This window comes from Asterias rubens, chromosome 7, assembly GCF_902459465.1.
Source record: "Asterias rubens chromosome 7, eAstRub1.3, whole genome shotgun sequence".
NCBI classification, from domain to species: domain Eukaryota; kingdom Metazoa; phylum Echinodermata; class Asteroidea; order Forcipulatida; family Asteriidae; genus Asterias; species Asterias rubens.
Genome location: NC_047068.1, coordinates 7,586,063 through 7,599,963, shown reverse-complemented (window position 1 = coordinate 7,599,963; position 13,901 = coordinate 7,586,063). Strand labels below are relative to the sequence as shown.

The following is a 13,901-nucleotide window of genomic DNA, read 5'->3' as shown; positions in this document are numbered from 1 at the left end:
ATTGGTTGTTTTTCGTTTGCTTTTCTTTTTCTTCTCTTTATAAAAGGTATTATACAGGATTTGTAGAGCTGACAAAATAGTTGCAGGCAGTGTGCATGTTTTTGTGTGATCAACTATATACATGAAATGAGAAACCTGTGAAAATTTGGTGTCTGGATTGCATCAGAATAAAATAGTGACAAAATTAGCACAATTTTTAGCTTGTGAACACATTGCCCTTAATTTGGGTTGAAACGACAAAAATCAGCTGTTACGATTTGTTCAGGTTTTCAGATACAGAAAGAAATGGATTTAGATTGAACTTCATGATTAGGGTAGTTAGCTTTCAAAACCAAATCAAACAATGATTTTTATCCTTACCAATCCTGTATAGCACCTTTAAAGGAACACGTTGCCTTGGATCAGACGAGGTAAAAGGAAAACCACGCAATTTCGAGTGATACTTGTGTGGATCATTATATTCTACTTTTAAAATATCTTTCTAATCGTATGCATTTTACAACAAACGGTTACAAACGTTTTTCAAAGACCAACTCGACCGATCCAAGGCAACTTGTTCCATTAAACATCTCAAAATCGTTTCAGATTTGCATTTCTGTTTTTTTTTTATCAGTAGCCCCTCGACTCTTGTAGTAAGTTTTTCAACCATTCTGAAACCTTCAACTGCACGGGTTGTGCGTTGTTACAGGACTGTGCATAGAACAATCTGTCACAAGCACATTGTGTACTTTGTGTGTGTGTTTACTGTGCAGGTGCTTTCACCACATGATATGTTGCAGGTTTGCATAGTTTATTTATCTCACTCACAACCAGGGTGGATGATATTGAATGGTCAGACAGTAGGAGGGTTGACTGTGTACTATATAGATGCACTCATCACAAGGTATCATGCTTAAAGGCAGTGGACACTATTGGTAATTACTCAAAATAATTATTAGCATAAAACCTTACTTGATGACGAGTAATGGGGTGAGGTTGATACTGATAGTATGAAACATTGTGAGAAACAGCTCCCTCTGAAGTAACGTAGTTTTCGAGAAATAAGTAATTTTCAATGCATTTGATTTCAAGACCTCAGATTTAGAATTTGAGGTCTCGAAATCAACCATCTAAAAGCACACAACTTTGTGTGACAAGGGTGTTTTTTCCTTTCATTATTATCTCGCAACTTCGACGACCAATCAAGCTCAAATTTTCACAGGTTTGTTTTTTATGCATATGTTGCGATACACGAAGTGAGAAGACTGGTCTTTGACAATTACCAATAGTGTCCAGTGTCTTTAAGGTTTGCTTATACATGTAGTTGATATCTCTCATTCACAACCAGGATTGATGATATTGGATAGTCAGACAGTAGGATGGTCGACTATGTACTATGTAGCTGCATTAACCACATGATATATTTATTGTAGGCTGGCATAGCTTATCCTACAAAGCCAATTGATAATATTAGTTGACCCTTGCAGTTCTAGAGAAGTGTCTTACCAACTAGACTACCCGTAACATGGTTAAACAGACAAACTCATTACCTCTCAGATGCACATATTTTTCAACCCAGAAAGTCCATGAAAGTTATGTTTATGTCCAGAAAGGGCAACAGCTAATTTTAAAAAGCAAAACATTTATGATGACTGTTATTTAAAATCGGCCAAATGACGTCATAACTGCCGGGGATGTGTATAAACTCCTTTCTTGGTCCTTCAAGCAGCAATTGGTAACCAAAAAATCGTTTTTTTGGTTAAGCAGTATTTTGTGCTCAATGAACAACTCTGAACAGAAAGTGGCCAAAACTGAGAGAGCAGATATGTACATAAATAATTGTATGATTTATGGGATGAGCTAAAAGTGGGATAAATAGACCTCTTGCATTTAAAGTCACAAGGTTGAAAAGCGCCCTCAATGAGGTCAAATGCTTAGAGTTGTGCAATGCGCATACGCACGTGCTGCACAGTTGTACTGCTTGGCCTCAGTGATGCCGCCCATCGCAAGAGGTCTATTAATAAAATTAAAGCTGATGTACACATTGTATATAGCTGGCATTGAATTTTGCATACTGCTTACCTCATAAACATGGCTTATTCTTGAACCTGTAGTATTTTTTAATTAATTGGTTAAAATGTGAATAAAAGCATTGGAAGGGAAAGCGGCAACAGCAAATTACAGTGTTTGGCATGGTGTACTTAAGCTTTGTCCGAGTACATCTTAATAACTAGTACCTACTATGGTGGCCCTAAAACGATATCACAGATTGTATTAAAGGCAGTGGACACTATTGGTAATTACTTAAAAAGACTATTAGCATAAAACTCTACTTGGTAACGAGTAATGAGGAGCTGTTGATAGTTTAAAACATTGTGAGAAACTGTTCTGAAGTAACATAGTTTTCGAGAAAGAAGTAATTTTCCACGTATATGACTTTGAGACCTCAGAATATTAGACCTCGAAACCGAGCATCTGAAAGCACATACTACCTTCTTGTGACCATGGTGTGACAAGGGTGTTTTTTCTTTGTTATTATCTTGCAACTTCGACGACCAATCGAGCTCAGTTTTTCACACGTTTATAATTTGATGCATATGTTGACATACACAAAGTGAGAAGACTGGTCTTTGACAATTACCAATAGTGTCCAGTGTCACATGTCTTTAAAGGCATAGACACATTTGGTAATTAACTCAAAATAATTGTTAGCATAAAATCTTTCTTGGTAACGAACAATGGGGAGAGAACATTGTGGGAAATGGCTCCCTCTGAAGTAATGTAGTTTTTGAGTAGGAAGTATTAGGTGACCTCAGCTGAGGTCTCGACTTCAAGGCATCTGAAAGCACACGACTTGTGAAACAAGGTTTTGTCTTCTTCCATTACAGTGCATTATCTCTCGCAACTTCGTCGACGACCAATTTAGTCCAATAATATTCACAGTTTTGTTGTTGTTGCATATTTTGTTGAGATACACTATAAGTAAGAATACTGGTGTTTGACAATTTATTACCAAAGGTGTCCAGTATCTAATGACTCTTTATGATGGGAAACCAAGCAAAAATATGTCTTAAACCAGCAATGATACATAGTTACCAAAAATACATAGTTTGGAATGGTAGACTTTTGTTTCGTCCAACAAACACACTTTGTTCAATAACCTTCACACAATCATAAATGGTTTTGTTGGGGATGGGAAAACCAATCGGAATATTCTTTTGGGTTTCCTGATGAATTCACCAGAGCAGAGGTGAGTTTCAAAGGTTTGTACATTTGTGCATGGCAGGGGAAAAAAAACTCGGTCAAAGACTCTGTGAGCCGTAGCAAATACAAGGCAAAGAATGACAATAATATTATATGAGATGGATTAAGACAATAGAGCTAATATCGATAGTCCTGTCTTGTTCGTGAATGGGAAGAGGTGCCACTGTGGGTTTGTCCATTTTCGAGACCACGGCTTCGGCTCCAGATTCAGCTCGGGCATAGAGCTCTATGGGCTCGGGCTAGCTTGGCCCCGCGGTTGTCTTGACGGAAATTGCACGTGCTTTGCCTTTAACGCGCGTCGTGCCCATGGCTTCGAGAGATCGAGAACGGAGCCGAAGCCGTGGACTCAAAAAGGGCCCATGCAGTGGGGAATTGTTTACCGGACGTACACACAGTCACAACTGTAAGCCCACCCAGGAGCCTCCCTGGCGATGAGAACAAGCGATGGGTACATGCGATGGGTACATGCGATGGGTACATGCGATGGGTACATGCGATGGACGGGTGTGTTGCATCATTATGAACTAATTCGGATCTAGCCTGAACGTCTGACGTCATTGCGGCCAATGCAAGGGCTGCTGTCCCACGCATGCGCAGCTGGTATACATATATGCTATAAAAATCCAAAGCATGGAAGGGAATAAGGAAAATAAAGATCAAACCACTTCTCCTATGTATAGGGTGCTGGTGCTGATAAACCAACCCTCAGTTGTACGAGGTTTTGAACAATATGGGGTGTACCACTCTAATTTGCCTCCACGGGTACGGTGTGCATATCGTTTGAGAAAAATATCCGAAAATCATGACACCTTGCCTACAAACACAATTCATCGAATTTAACGTAAACCTTTACTTTACGTCACTTTATTTTTCACATCTCTCTCTATCTCTCTCTCTAGTCGACTGAGGTCGGAATCATGATATTATTTGAAATAGCAGAAAAAAACAGTGATTTTGTTGTTAATAATTTGTTTATTTATTTATGTATTTATAATTTTGATTCCAAGCATCTCCAAACGAAACAACCTCACTGTCCGAGCTTAAAACGTACAGTGAAAGGACCATAAATAAATCATGACATAATTGGTTAATTTCTCACGGATTCGTCTTGTTGTTGCAAATCTGTGCGCAACACCTTGCACGTTCACACGGCCAACCTTGCTCTATTATTCCTTGGAATTATACCCCGAAACAAAGGGCTGTCCACACATTAATTCTCATCCGAACAATACAAAGATCAATAAGCACGCGACCCTGCCCATTGTATGGCCTGGTATCAAGTACCACGCCTCTATTTATTAGTGATTATATTTTTCATGATCGATAACTGTTGAGACTAGCGCCAATCAAAGTACAATTTGTATTACGTGGGTATAAATTACTTTAGATAGCAAAGCGATGCCGATGAAATTGGATTTTTTCGAGTTTATCTCTGTTTTTTGGTAAGTTTTCATCGTATTTTTTATTTTAAATCTGTGCTTTGGAATCTGAATTGGGGTCAATACATCGGTGGCTTTGGGGAATAAAAGTAAATCACTTCCACCTTGCTTTAAAAATGTCTTCGACTTGTATGAAAAAATGTATCTCTAAACCCGACGGCTACATCAACGTTAACACCAAAATCGTGTTCTGGTCATTGTGGGGATTTTCATTGCCTTTTTTTATTCAAACTTATTTTGGGGATTCTAAAATGCAATTTATATATATAATATGTTACCTCAAAGTGAGGAGGGTACGTCGAATCTGGGACGGGTTCGCTCAGTACAGTTGTTTTTTGAGATATCACGGGAAATGTGGAGCAGTCTAATGTCCACGCACGAAGAATGATCCAGAATTGAAAAAATCTGAGAAAAGTTTCATGCATGAAACGTCACTTGCTCTTGTTTTATTAAATAAATATATTTCTCATTAATCCATATCACTCGGAAGTTATGAACGCCGAGCGCAATTCATTATTTTTTTTTATATTGATGAAATGTAATATGAATTATTGTCCCTAAATAAAATCTGAAATATTCCATCTTTCAACTCTTTGCACTCATGAACATTTATCTTATAATACTGCACTCATATACATCCAATATTTGGACAATGTACAGGACTCCTTATTATATTATAATGACAGGAGTGGTGGAACAGAATGGGAGCCGTGTGTTTCACTGTCAATGTACATCATCATTAAGCGCGGTAAATACAAAATAATTATTTAATTTATTTGACAATAATAAGTGTGTTTGACGCAATGTAATGCCTCCAGTTAATACTAGCTAAATACTAGCTAAACAGCAGTATTTGTAAAAACGAGCTTGCTCTAAATTCTGATTTATTTTATGTTACAGAATTGTTTTATCAACGCGTCCAATAAAGGAAGTCGAGGATGTCCGGGATGTAACAATTAGAGACAGTTCCAGAGACATTGACCAGACACCGTACCCTGGAAATATTTACACCGTTCATTGGAAGTGAAGTTTTTTCAGGAGAGACGCCCACGAAAAAAGGGGATAAATGCTATTTTATTCAACTAGTGGAATTAATGTTGGAAAACCAAAACCAACGAAACTAGCTGCGAAACAAGTTTTTTTCTGTAGGAACAACCGTTGGAAACTGCGTGTAATTGTTGTTGGAACCAACAAAAAGACGGCACATTGAAAAGAGTGGTGACTGGAGTCACTTGAAAACTACTTTGCCACAAACAAAATTGTATTCCCGCCAAAATGGGAGTTTTAAATAAACCACCGACATTACTTTTTGTTGTCGCGTTCGCATTGGTCTCCGGGATCACGTTTGTTCAAGGTAGGTCTTTTAGTTCATTTGTTTTTATAGTATGGGGAAATTGGGGTGAGACACCGTATGACATTAAACATATCATGTGAATAAACTATTGTCTACAATTGATTGTGTCCCAAATGGCGATATTTTTTGAAAATAAATAAAGAATTGTTGGCGTGAATAATTTGCGTTTTTCGTCCGTGTTGTGACTGTTAAAATAAATATACACATTCACAAGTTGAGCCAAAAATCTCAACAATTCACGCAAATATTCATTTGCGACGTCCCTTTAGGGCCACCATATAATTATAGTTATTGTTTCGACCGGACCGCCAAAACGCTATTCACGGCGATCTGACATGTGTTTCTGAGTCTAAGGATTTTCGTATTCATCCTTTAGGTTTTACATTGTATTTGTAGCTATACCATCGGTCATCATCCGATTTAAAATGAAGCTATTCCCAACTATAAATAAATCGTCCACATTTCTATGGATAAACCGACTCTAGGGTGTACAGGATTGTTGTGCATGGATTAAAAAATTGAAGAAATTCCAAGATGGCGTTTAACGCGAGGCATGAAACCTGTGTTTCCAAAAGGCATCCGTGAGTAGGGCCTACCATTTAGGACTCCATGGGCCTACCGACAAGCTAAGCTTCTTCAAGGTACAAACGGTTCCACCGGCAGTCTGACAAATTTACTCTGGGAATTTGCAGAGAAGTGGTATCGGTTTTGGATATGCACATTTTTGTGAGACTTTTCTGAGCATTGGTGAGAATGTGGTTTCTGTCGCAGTGGCTCAGGATCTGGCTGCATAACACATGCTCCAGCATCTAGGTTATGGAGGTCAGTGACACAGGTCTGTAGTTCTCTCCCTTTTTGAAGATGGGGTTGACGTTGGCTTCCTTCCATTCCTCCGGTAAGACACCTTGATCAATTCTGTGCTGGTGCAGCAGATCCTGTAACACTCGGTTAATGGAAGTCAGCAAGCAGTGTTGGAAGAAGGTCTCAAAAAGATTGTTGTACCTTGGTATAACAATTTGTGAAGTTTGATTGGTCGAAAACCAATCACGTGACGTGCCACAAAAACTGGTTCAAGCCTGGTTCGTTACATCCTGCCTTGATTTCTGTACCGGGGTACAGTCTCCTGACGATGACTATAGAGCAAGCTAGTCGAAACGTTGAGACCAATTTCAGAACTGACTCCGCGGCAGTACAGTTAATTACGATCCTATAAGCTAAAGTAGTAGTCCAGTGTAATTTCTATACCATCCGCCCTGGTAATAGTTAAAAAGCAGGACAGTTCTTTTCAGAACTGAAAAGTCTCCCGAACCTCTGATTATCTACTCCACGGCAGTAGAATAAAGCAAGACAGTTCCCTAAGAACAACTCTACCTGGCAAGTAGAAACACACATGGTGTTACCGCAAACCAAATATAGTCTTCTTCTTGGTCTACCAGACTCAGCAATCTCCAAACTACAGCGAGTTCAGAACTCAGCAGCCAGTGTGACCATATTTCACAAATTTTTTCTGACTTGCACTGGTTTCCAATTAGACAATGGAATGCGTACAAAACCCGCCCTCTGACCTATAGCTGTACCCATGGCCACACACCTACATATTTGCAAGAACTTATTCACAAATACTAGCCCTCTCGAAACCTCCGCTCCCAATCACAATCTCTACTTGCCTGTTCATCGGCTTCTACTAAGTCTTACAGCCAACGTGCATTTTCTACGTCTTCTCCCACTCTTTGGAAGAAACTCCCCCGCAACATCAAAGATGCACAAACTCTGGATATATTCAAACGCCTTCTTTAACTAATTTTAATGTTTTTTCTATTTTGACTTGTACAGTGCATTGGGACTCAGTGTGTAATGCGCTTTAAAAGAGCGGTTTATTTTTATTATTATTATTTTTCATGGCTCGGGTACAATGAAAAGTGATGTACATTGGTGTAATTCACATTGATCGTTTCTATCAGTGGTCGAATTCCAGCGCTGTGTACGAAACACCCGCGATTTTGAGGGAACAGTAAAGAATTGTTTCTTATTTGAACTGTTCGTCTGCTCATTAAATATGCATACTCCTTCGTAATAATGTTTGAAGATGACAATAGAACTTTGAGAAAAGGGATAATTATGTTACCAAGGTCTTAGACTGGAGATGAGACTAGTCTTAACTCTTTGTGAAATCCATCCCAGGCACACAGCTAACCACATGGATGTGTTACTGTAAACTAAACAATTACACTTTGATGATTGCTATAACCTCACCATACAAAAGCTTCATTCCTTGGTTTTTATTTCAGGGCAAGTGCCACCGACACCAACCACATTTGAAGTGACCGTACTCGGGACCACAGTGTTGGACTTCTCATGGGCGGCAGTAACTGGCGACTTTGACAACTACCTTATCGTGGTTCACCATGATCCTGAATCTACCGATGTAGCTGATCAGGTTCTTTTGCGTGTTGACAAAACCTTGACCAAGTACAGATATGTTTATACGGTCCCAATTGTTGGGCTGACATTCTATACTGAGAAGGGCACTGTAAGAAGTAGCAGTATCACCAATGTGCTTCCCAACAGTGATTAAAATCAGTAAGTTTACACTATCTTTTATGATCAAATATAAATAATAATAATAATAATAATAACTTGGGGGGCTAATCATCCTTACTCGGAGCTAAGAGCTGAATTGCGAAGGACGCGGCTACAACGTGTTCGAGAAGCAGGCATGCAAGGGCGCCTTTGGCTGCCAGCCACATCAACCCATTATGACCACGGAGCACAGCCAAGATCGAAAGTGTTTGACTTTTCCCGAGGGAGGTAAACCGGATGGTCTGGAAAACCCTCGTGGCACAACAGAGAACCAACGCACAACTCAACTCACATATGGCCCCAACCGGGAATCCAACCGGGGTCACCTTGGTGAGAGGCGAGCGCTTTACGCACACGCCAATCATGCCACCCGAACTCATGAACCACAGATTTTAAAACACCTAATAGTGTCAGTGTTTTTTTTTGTAGTCCTGCAGGCTAGCCCAAAGCAAGATAGAATTACAATAAGGCATTTCAGTATGGGTCTGAAACTGTCCATGTGCTGCCCTACCGCGGGCAGCATGGCCCAATTTCATGGAGTTACTTGAGCAGAAAATATTGCTTAACAGTTTTTTTGCTTGGCAGAAATGAGCATGATACCAGTCACAAATTGTAATTGTGTCATGGTATTTTGGCTGCGGTATCCTTACTCCGGTAAGCATAATTTTTTTGTGCTTAGCTGCTTGTTCTGCTTAAAGGGAAGGTACACGTTTGGTAATTGTCAAAGACCAGTCTTCTCACTTGGTGTATCCCATCATAACCATAAAATAACAAGCCTGTGAAATTATGGGCTCAATTGGTCATTTTAGTGAGAAATTACCTCTTTCTCAAAATCTACGTACTATCAACAGCTCTCCAATGCTTGTTACCAAGTCAGTTTTTAAGTTAATATTTGTTTTGAGTAATTACCAAACGTGTACCTTCCCTTTAAGCAGCTCTATGAAATTGGGCCCAGCATTGGAATGAGCATCATAGTGCAGCATCAGCCATTTCTACCATGCTACAACCATGGAGGTTCACCTCATTCAATATTACCTATGGCTTTTAATAACTTCTAAACAAATGTACTTGATGATATGGACAAACATAGGGCCTACAGGAAGTCTAAAAATATGGAACTGTACTGTTGGCCTATGAAGAAGTACTAGTGAAACATCAAATTACTGCTGACACTTGACTTAATAAATTATGGTCGTAAGTGTCATAAGGTAAAATTTACTTGAGAAGCACTTCAGCTGTTGTTTAATAAAGCATTCCCTTTGAAGTAATAGGGGCGTATGGTTTGGATAATGTTTCACCTCAAAACATTTGAATATGAGAAACAATTAAGGCATGAAGTGCTTCTCGGATATCTGAGGGTTGGAGTCTGTTCATGAATCTTGTGACCAGAGATACGGTTGGAGCCTGCAATCACTTCGCTAAACAGGGATGGATTTTACATTATAGTGAAAATAATGTGACAGTTATACCCCATTTGTTCACCATCAAGCTGGTTAAAATCTTTCTGAGTTGTTGCAAGCGGCAGATAAACACAATTTTGTTTTCTTCTTCAGCTGTTCCAACTCCAATTATAATCAGTGAGTCATCGAGCACTGTAAAAATTACCTGGATGGAAGCACCAGATCCTACATACGATATCGCAGAGTATGAAGTCACATTGCAGCAAACAGGGAGTACAGATATTCAGACGCAGCGGGTAGCGGCAGTAGCTGGAGCAACCCACACATTTGAGAATCTTCAGTCAGGCTCAGAGTATACCATCGTTAACAAAGGATATCACCCCGAGGGAATCCTTATTAAAACAACAGATCCAATCACTGGCGTCGTGTGGACCTGTAAGTCAATGTTCAAAATGACGTAATTACTGCGTGATCAAAGTTTATGATTTATGTGTTCAGTCACCTTGCAAGCATTAGTTGATAAAACAACTGACTCTTGAAAAATACAACAAAAGGATGCAATTTACAAACTTCATTAAAATTGACCAAATAATCTTTTAATCAGCTAAAAAGCCCTGCGAATAATATTGACTTCTGACTATCATAGAGCTTAAGTTTTTCAGAGAAATTTGTATCCAGTTTGGTCTCGACTACTAGTCAAAAGGAGGTTGTTCATTGGCCAATTGTGCGCTGCATTTACAAATCTGTGCGTTTTTTTTCTCTGTAAGATTGCAGCTGGATGGCGTCAATGTATACAGTCTATAGTGTGTATCAAGTATTACACCATGTTAAAATCTCCGCAAACCTCTCCTAGTAATACTTCCATCTTGCAAAGTTTCAAATCCAAAGTATCAAGTGTTCAGCATGGCTTTGTGACATTGTTACAGGTATTAACATTTAAACTTTTAGTCAAGCCATTGTTTTCTTGTTTTAGTGCCACATGAACCGTCGGACAGCATTATCTACCAGACCAGCAGTTCAACAGCCACGGTTCAGTGGACTGCTGCCAACCAACCCTTCTTGTACTACAGGATGACCATCACCCCAGCGAATGGAGTGCCACAAGTTTACCAAATTCATAGGGACGATACCAGTTTTATGTTGGATGACATTATGGCAGGAATACAGTACAGCTACAGACTTGAGTCAGTTGTTGATACACCAGGTTTTCTGGATGGGACTGTAGAAAGTTTACCGTCAGATATTCGAATTTCAGGATCATGTAAGTATAGGCTATGGAAGCTTGAATCGCCGTCTTGTTAGTGAGTTACAGAGAAAATTGATCTCAGAAACACAGATACTTTTTCAGGGAAACATGGAATTCAAAGAGGTATTCAGAAGGTATCGTGGAAGGATTAAGTTTTTCTGTAACTTGGAATGGGTGCACCACACTTAGGCATCAAAAAACACACCATGTTATGTTGGTGTAAAAGGGCCCCCCAAAATAGGGTAGGTAGGTAGGGATTTATTTTTATTTTAGATTTTTTCCCTCTCCTCCCAGCAACGAAACTGACATGTTTTCTAATTGCTTAAGCCAGTAGTATACACGAATACAAAAGAAAACAAGGATACACACAACAAATAGTGTATTTTTAAACTCTTGATGACATTTTAATTTTGTTTTTGTCTTTAATAGATTTTTATCATTAAATTTCTTCCCTTAAAAAAATAAAAATATCTAGGGTCGGCTGTATTTTTAGGGTAGGTCGGGTTACGCCAACATAACATTTTTTTGTTATGCCTTACTGAGCTTCCCATAGCAACCGATGAATGAGTCACTAAGACTCTTGAAAGTAAATTGAATATGTTTAATTTTCCTTCTAAATTTTAGGTAGAAAGTAAGGCCCCCCTCCCCCACCCCCCCCCCCCCCCGTAAAAATTTCAAACAGACTTGCTGCCAGTTGTTATGAAGCACGCTCAACTTCCTAAGCCAAATACGACCAACTAAAAAAAAAGCCAGAAGTTATCATGTCTCGATCCTTAAAAGCTAAACCACAGAGCCCCCAGGATGTGATATATTTTCATAATAGTACACAGTATATAAAATGCATGACGTCCAACCATTTTTGCGTATTGTGTGGCGCACCATTACGATACCAAGCACATTATCCTAGATTTCTGAGTGTCTTGGACACATTTTGTCATTGAATTTCATGTTTTCAAGATGCTTTAATTTTAATTGATATCCAGGTATCCAATATGGCACCATTGAACTCTGAGTTTCTGCGACCAATTCATTGAATTTCGAGTTTCCTAGATACCTAAGCATTGAGTTCTGAGTTAGCAAGAATCCTTACTATTGAATTCATATTTTCCAAGACACCTTCATTGAAATCTAAAGATTGGGAGAAACCTCATCATTGAACTCCACGTTTCCAAGATAGTTTCCAATACTTTTTTTTTCAAATGACAAGGATAAACTTATTTGTTCCAGCTTCCTTAATTGGTATATAACGAACATCAAAACTCATATACCTTTATCAATATTAATAAGACAAACCAGATAATTTTTGGGGGATCGAACAAATAGATAAAGGTGGGACTTGAACCTGAAGCCTCTGGTTTAATGTGCCAGGGCTCTACCAACTGATCTATCCAGCACTATGTTGGTGGTCTCCTTTTTTTATCATCTTAGTTCAGCGATGAGCCATGGTCACAATTTTCTACTGTTGTGTGGACTTCGGACAAAATGTTTTACTCATTTTTCTGGTACACAGCAACCAACTTAAACCCCACGATTGAGGCGATTACAGATCTTGGAATGCACCTTATATGGGATCCGAACACCAACAACCAACTGCAGAAGTACACCATTACCGTTGTGGACACCAACGGAAACTCTGTAATCAGTGAAGACATTCCGCCTGGGGAGACATCCTATACCTTTCCAAACCTACCAGCCAGTGGAGCCATTTATGAGTACATCCTGAATGCTTACTTTGGTGGTGCCAGCACCTATGCTGGGAGCGTTCAAGAACCTACAAGTAAGTTTTTGAAATGTCATTATTTATTTACAAACAAAATAGCTGTAAAAGAAAAAAAATGTCATTATATAGCTTGCTAAACCTGTCCCGGATGTATATACACACAGAAATCAGATTTGGTGAGGACCCTCTCCAGACCAAGGTACGGTGTTACATCTCAGGTTCTGCTGTTTAGTTGCACTGACACAATCAATTGAAGGCATTGCCAGTGTGTAGTCTCTGGTGAACTGGAACTTCAATTTGGATGTTTTAAAAAGTTGTGTTCTGCCTAGAGGGATTATAACAACAATCGTTACCCCCCAACAACATGTAGCTGAAAGGACACATATCTGGAAAGCATTTCATAAGAAGGTTTTTAATATCACCACTACAGTCAACCCCTGCCCCTAGACCCAGACATAGGGCCGCTGTACTTTTTTTTTTGACATCTGCTGTCGAGCTAGTACAACCCCAGATTTCTACCCCCCAACCCTCCCTGAGTCGACCCTCGCGGAGCTACCCTCCCCAAACTTTGTGACAGTACATTTATTTTCTCTCATATTAAAAACAATTTTTCTGTTACACAGAAATGCCTGTGAATGTGAACTTAGATGGCGTCACCTCAAGCACCGCGACCATAACTTGGGCCAAGAATATTGTTCCTAACCCGGAGGGGTACCTGGTCAGTGTCATCAGCAATGATGGGACTTACACTAGCTTCATACCAGTTACTGTGGACGAGGCCGTTGGAGCGTATACTATTACAGGACTGCCTGCTGGGAAGACATACCAAATTGGTGTAGATGCTGTTTTAAATGGAAATCGAGTAGCAATCGGCGCTATCCAAGATCGAGCCGTTCTAGGTTTGAAACTTATCTTTGTT

At 39.4% G+C, this 13,901-nt stretch overlaps 3 protein-coding genes across 4 annotated transcripts in view; all 3 read left to right on the top strand.

Annotated features, from left to right (window-relative positions):
• The first annotated feature begins 6,793 nt into the window (after positions 1 to 6,793).
• On the top strand, positions 6,794 to 8,611 carry LOC117293125. The gene is made up of 2 exons (XM_033775344.1): positions 6,794 to 6,858; positions 8,325 to 8,611. Exons 1-2 carry the CDS (start codon positions 6,834 to 6,836, stop codon positions 8,609 to 8,611), a joined length of 312 nt encoding a protein of 103 aa, XP_033631235.1. The 5' UTR covers positions 6,794 to 6,833.
• A 1,564-nt stretch (positions 8,612 to 10,175) lies between these two features.
• Positions 10,176 to 11,137, top strand: LOC117292389. Its single transcript, XM_033774416.1, has 3 exons — positions 10,176 to 10,451; positions 10,990 to 11,077; positions 11,122 to 11,137. Exons 1-3 carry the CDS (start codon positions 10,226 to 10,228, stop codon positions 11,135 to 11,137), a joined length of 330 nt encoding a protein of 109 aa, XP_033630307.1. The 5' UTR covers positions 10,176 to 10,225.
• LOC117292969 (fibrillin-1-like) overlaps positions 11,099 to 13,901 on the top strand; it is a 93,678-nt gene continuing 90,875 nt past the window's right edge. For both annotated transcript variants that reach the window (XM_033775150.1, XM_033775151.1), the window contains exons 1-3: positions 11,099 to 11,277; positions 12,773 to 13,039; positions 13,606 to 13,881. In XM_033775150.1, coding sequence (XP_033631041.1) covers positions 11,154 to 11,277; positions 12,773 to 13,039; positions 13,606 to 13,881 — 667 coding nt within the window. In that variant the 5' untranslated portion in view covers positions 11,099 to 11,153. The remainder of the gene's footprint in view (positions 11,278 to 12,772; positions 13,040 to 13,605; positions 13,882 to 13,901) is intronic.

What these genes read in the sequence shown, in the direction of transcription:
- LOC117293125 (XM_033775344.1), top strand. Translation starts at nt 6,834, where the DNA reads ATGCTCCAGCATCTAGGTTATGGAG. An exon ending in CCAGCATCTAGGTTATGGAG is followed by an intron (nt 6,859 to 8,324) that starts GTCAGTGACACA and finishes TTTTTATTTCAG; the next exon opens with GGCAAGTGCCACCGACACCA.
- LOC117292389 (XM_033774416.1), top strand. Translation starts at nt 10,226, where the DNA reads ATGGAAGCACCAGATCCTACATACGATATCGCAGAGTATGAAGTCACA. An exon ending in CACTGGCGTCGTGTGGACCT is followed by an intron (nt 10,452 to 10,989) that starts GTAAGTCAATGT and finishes TTCTTGTTTTAG; the next exon opens with TGCCACATGAACCGTCGGAC.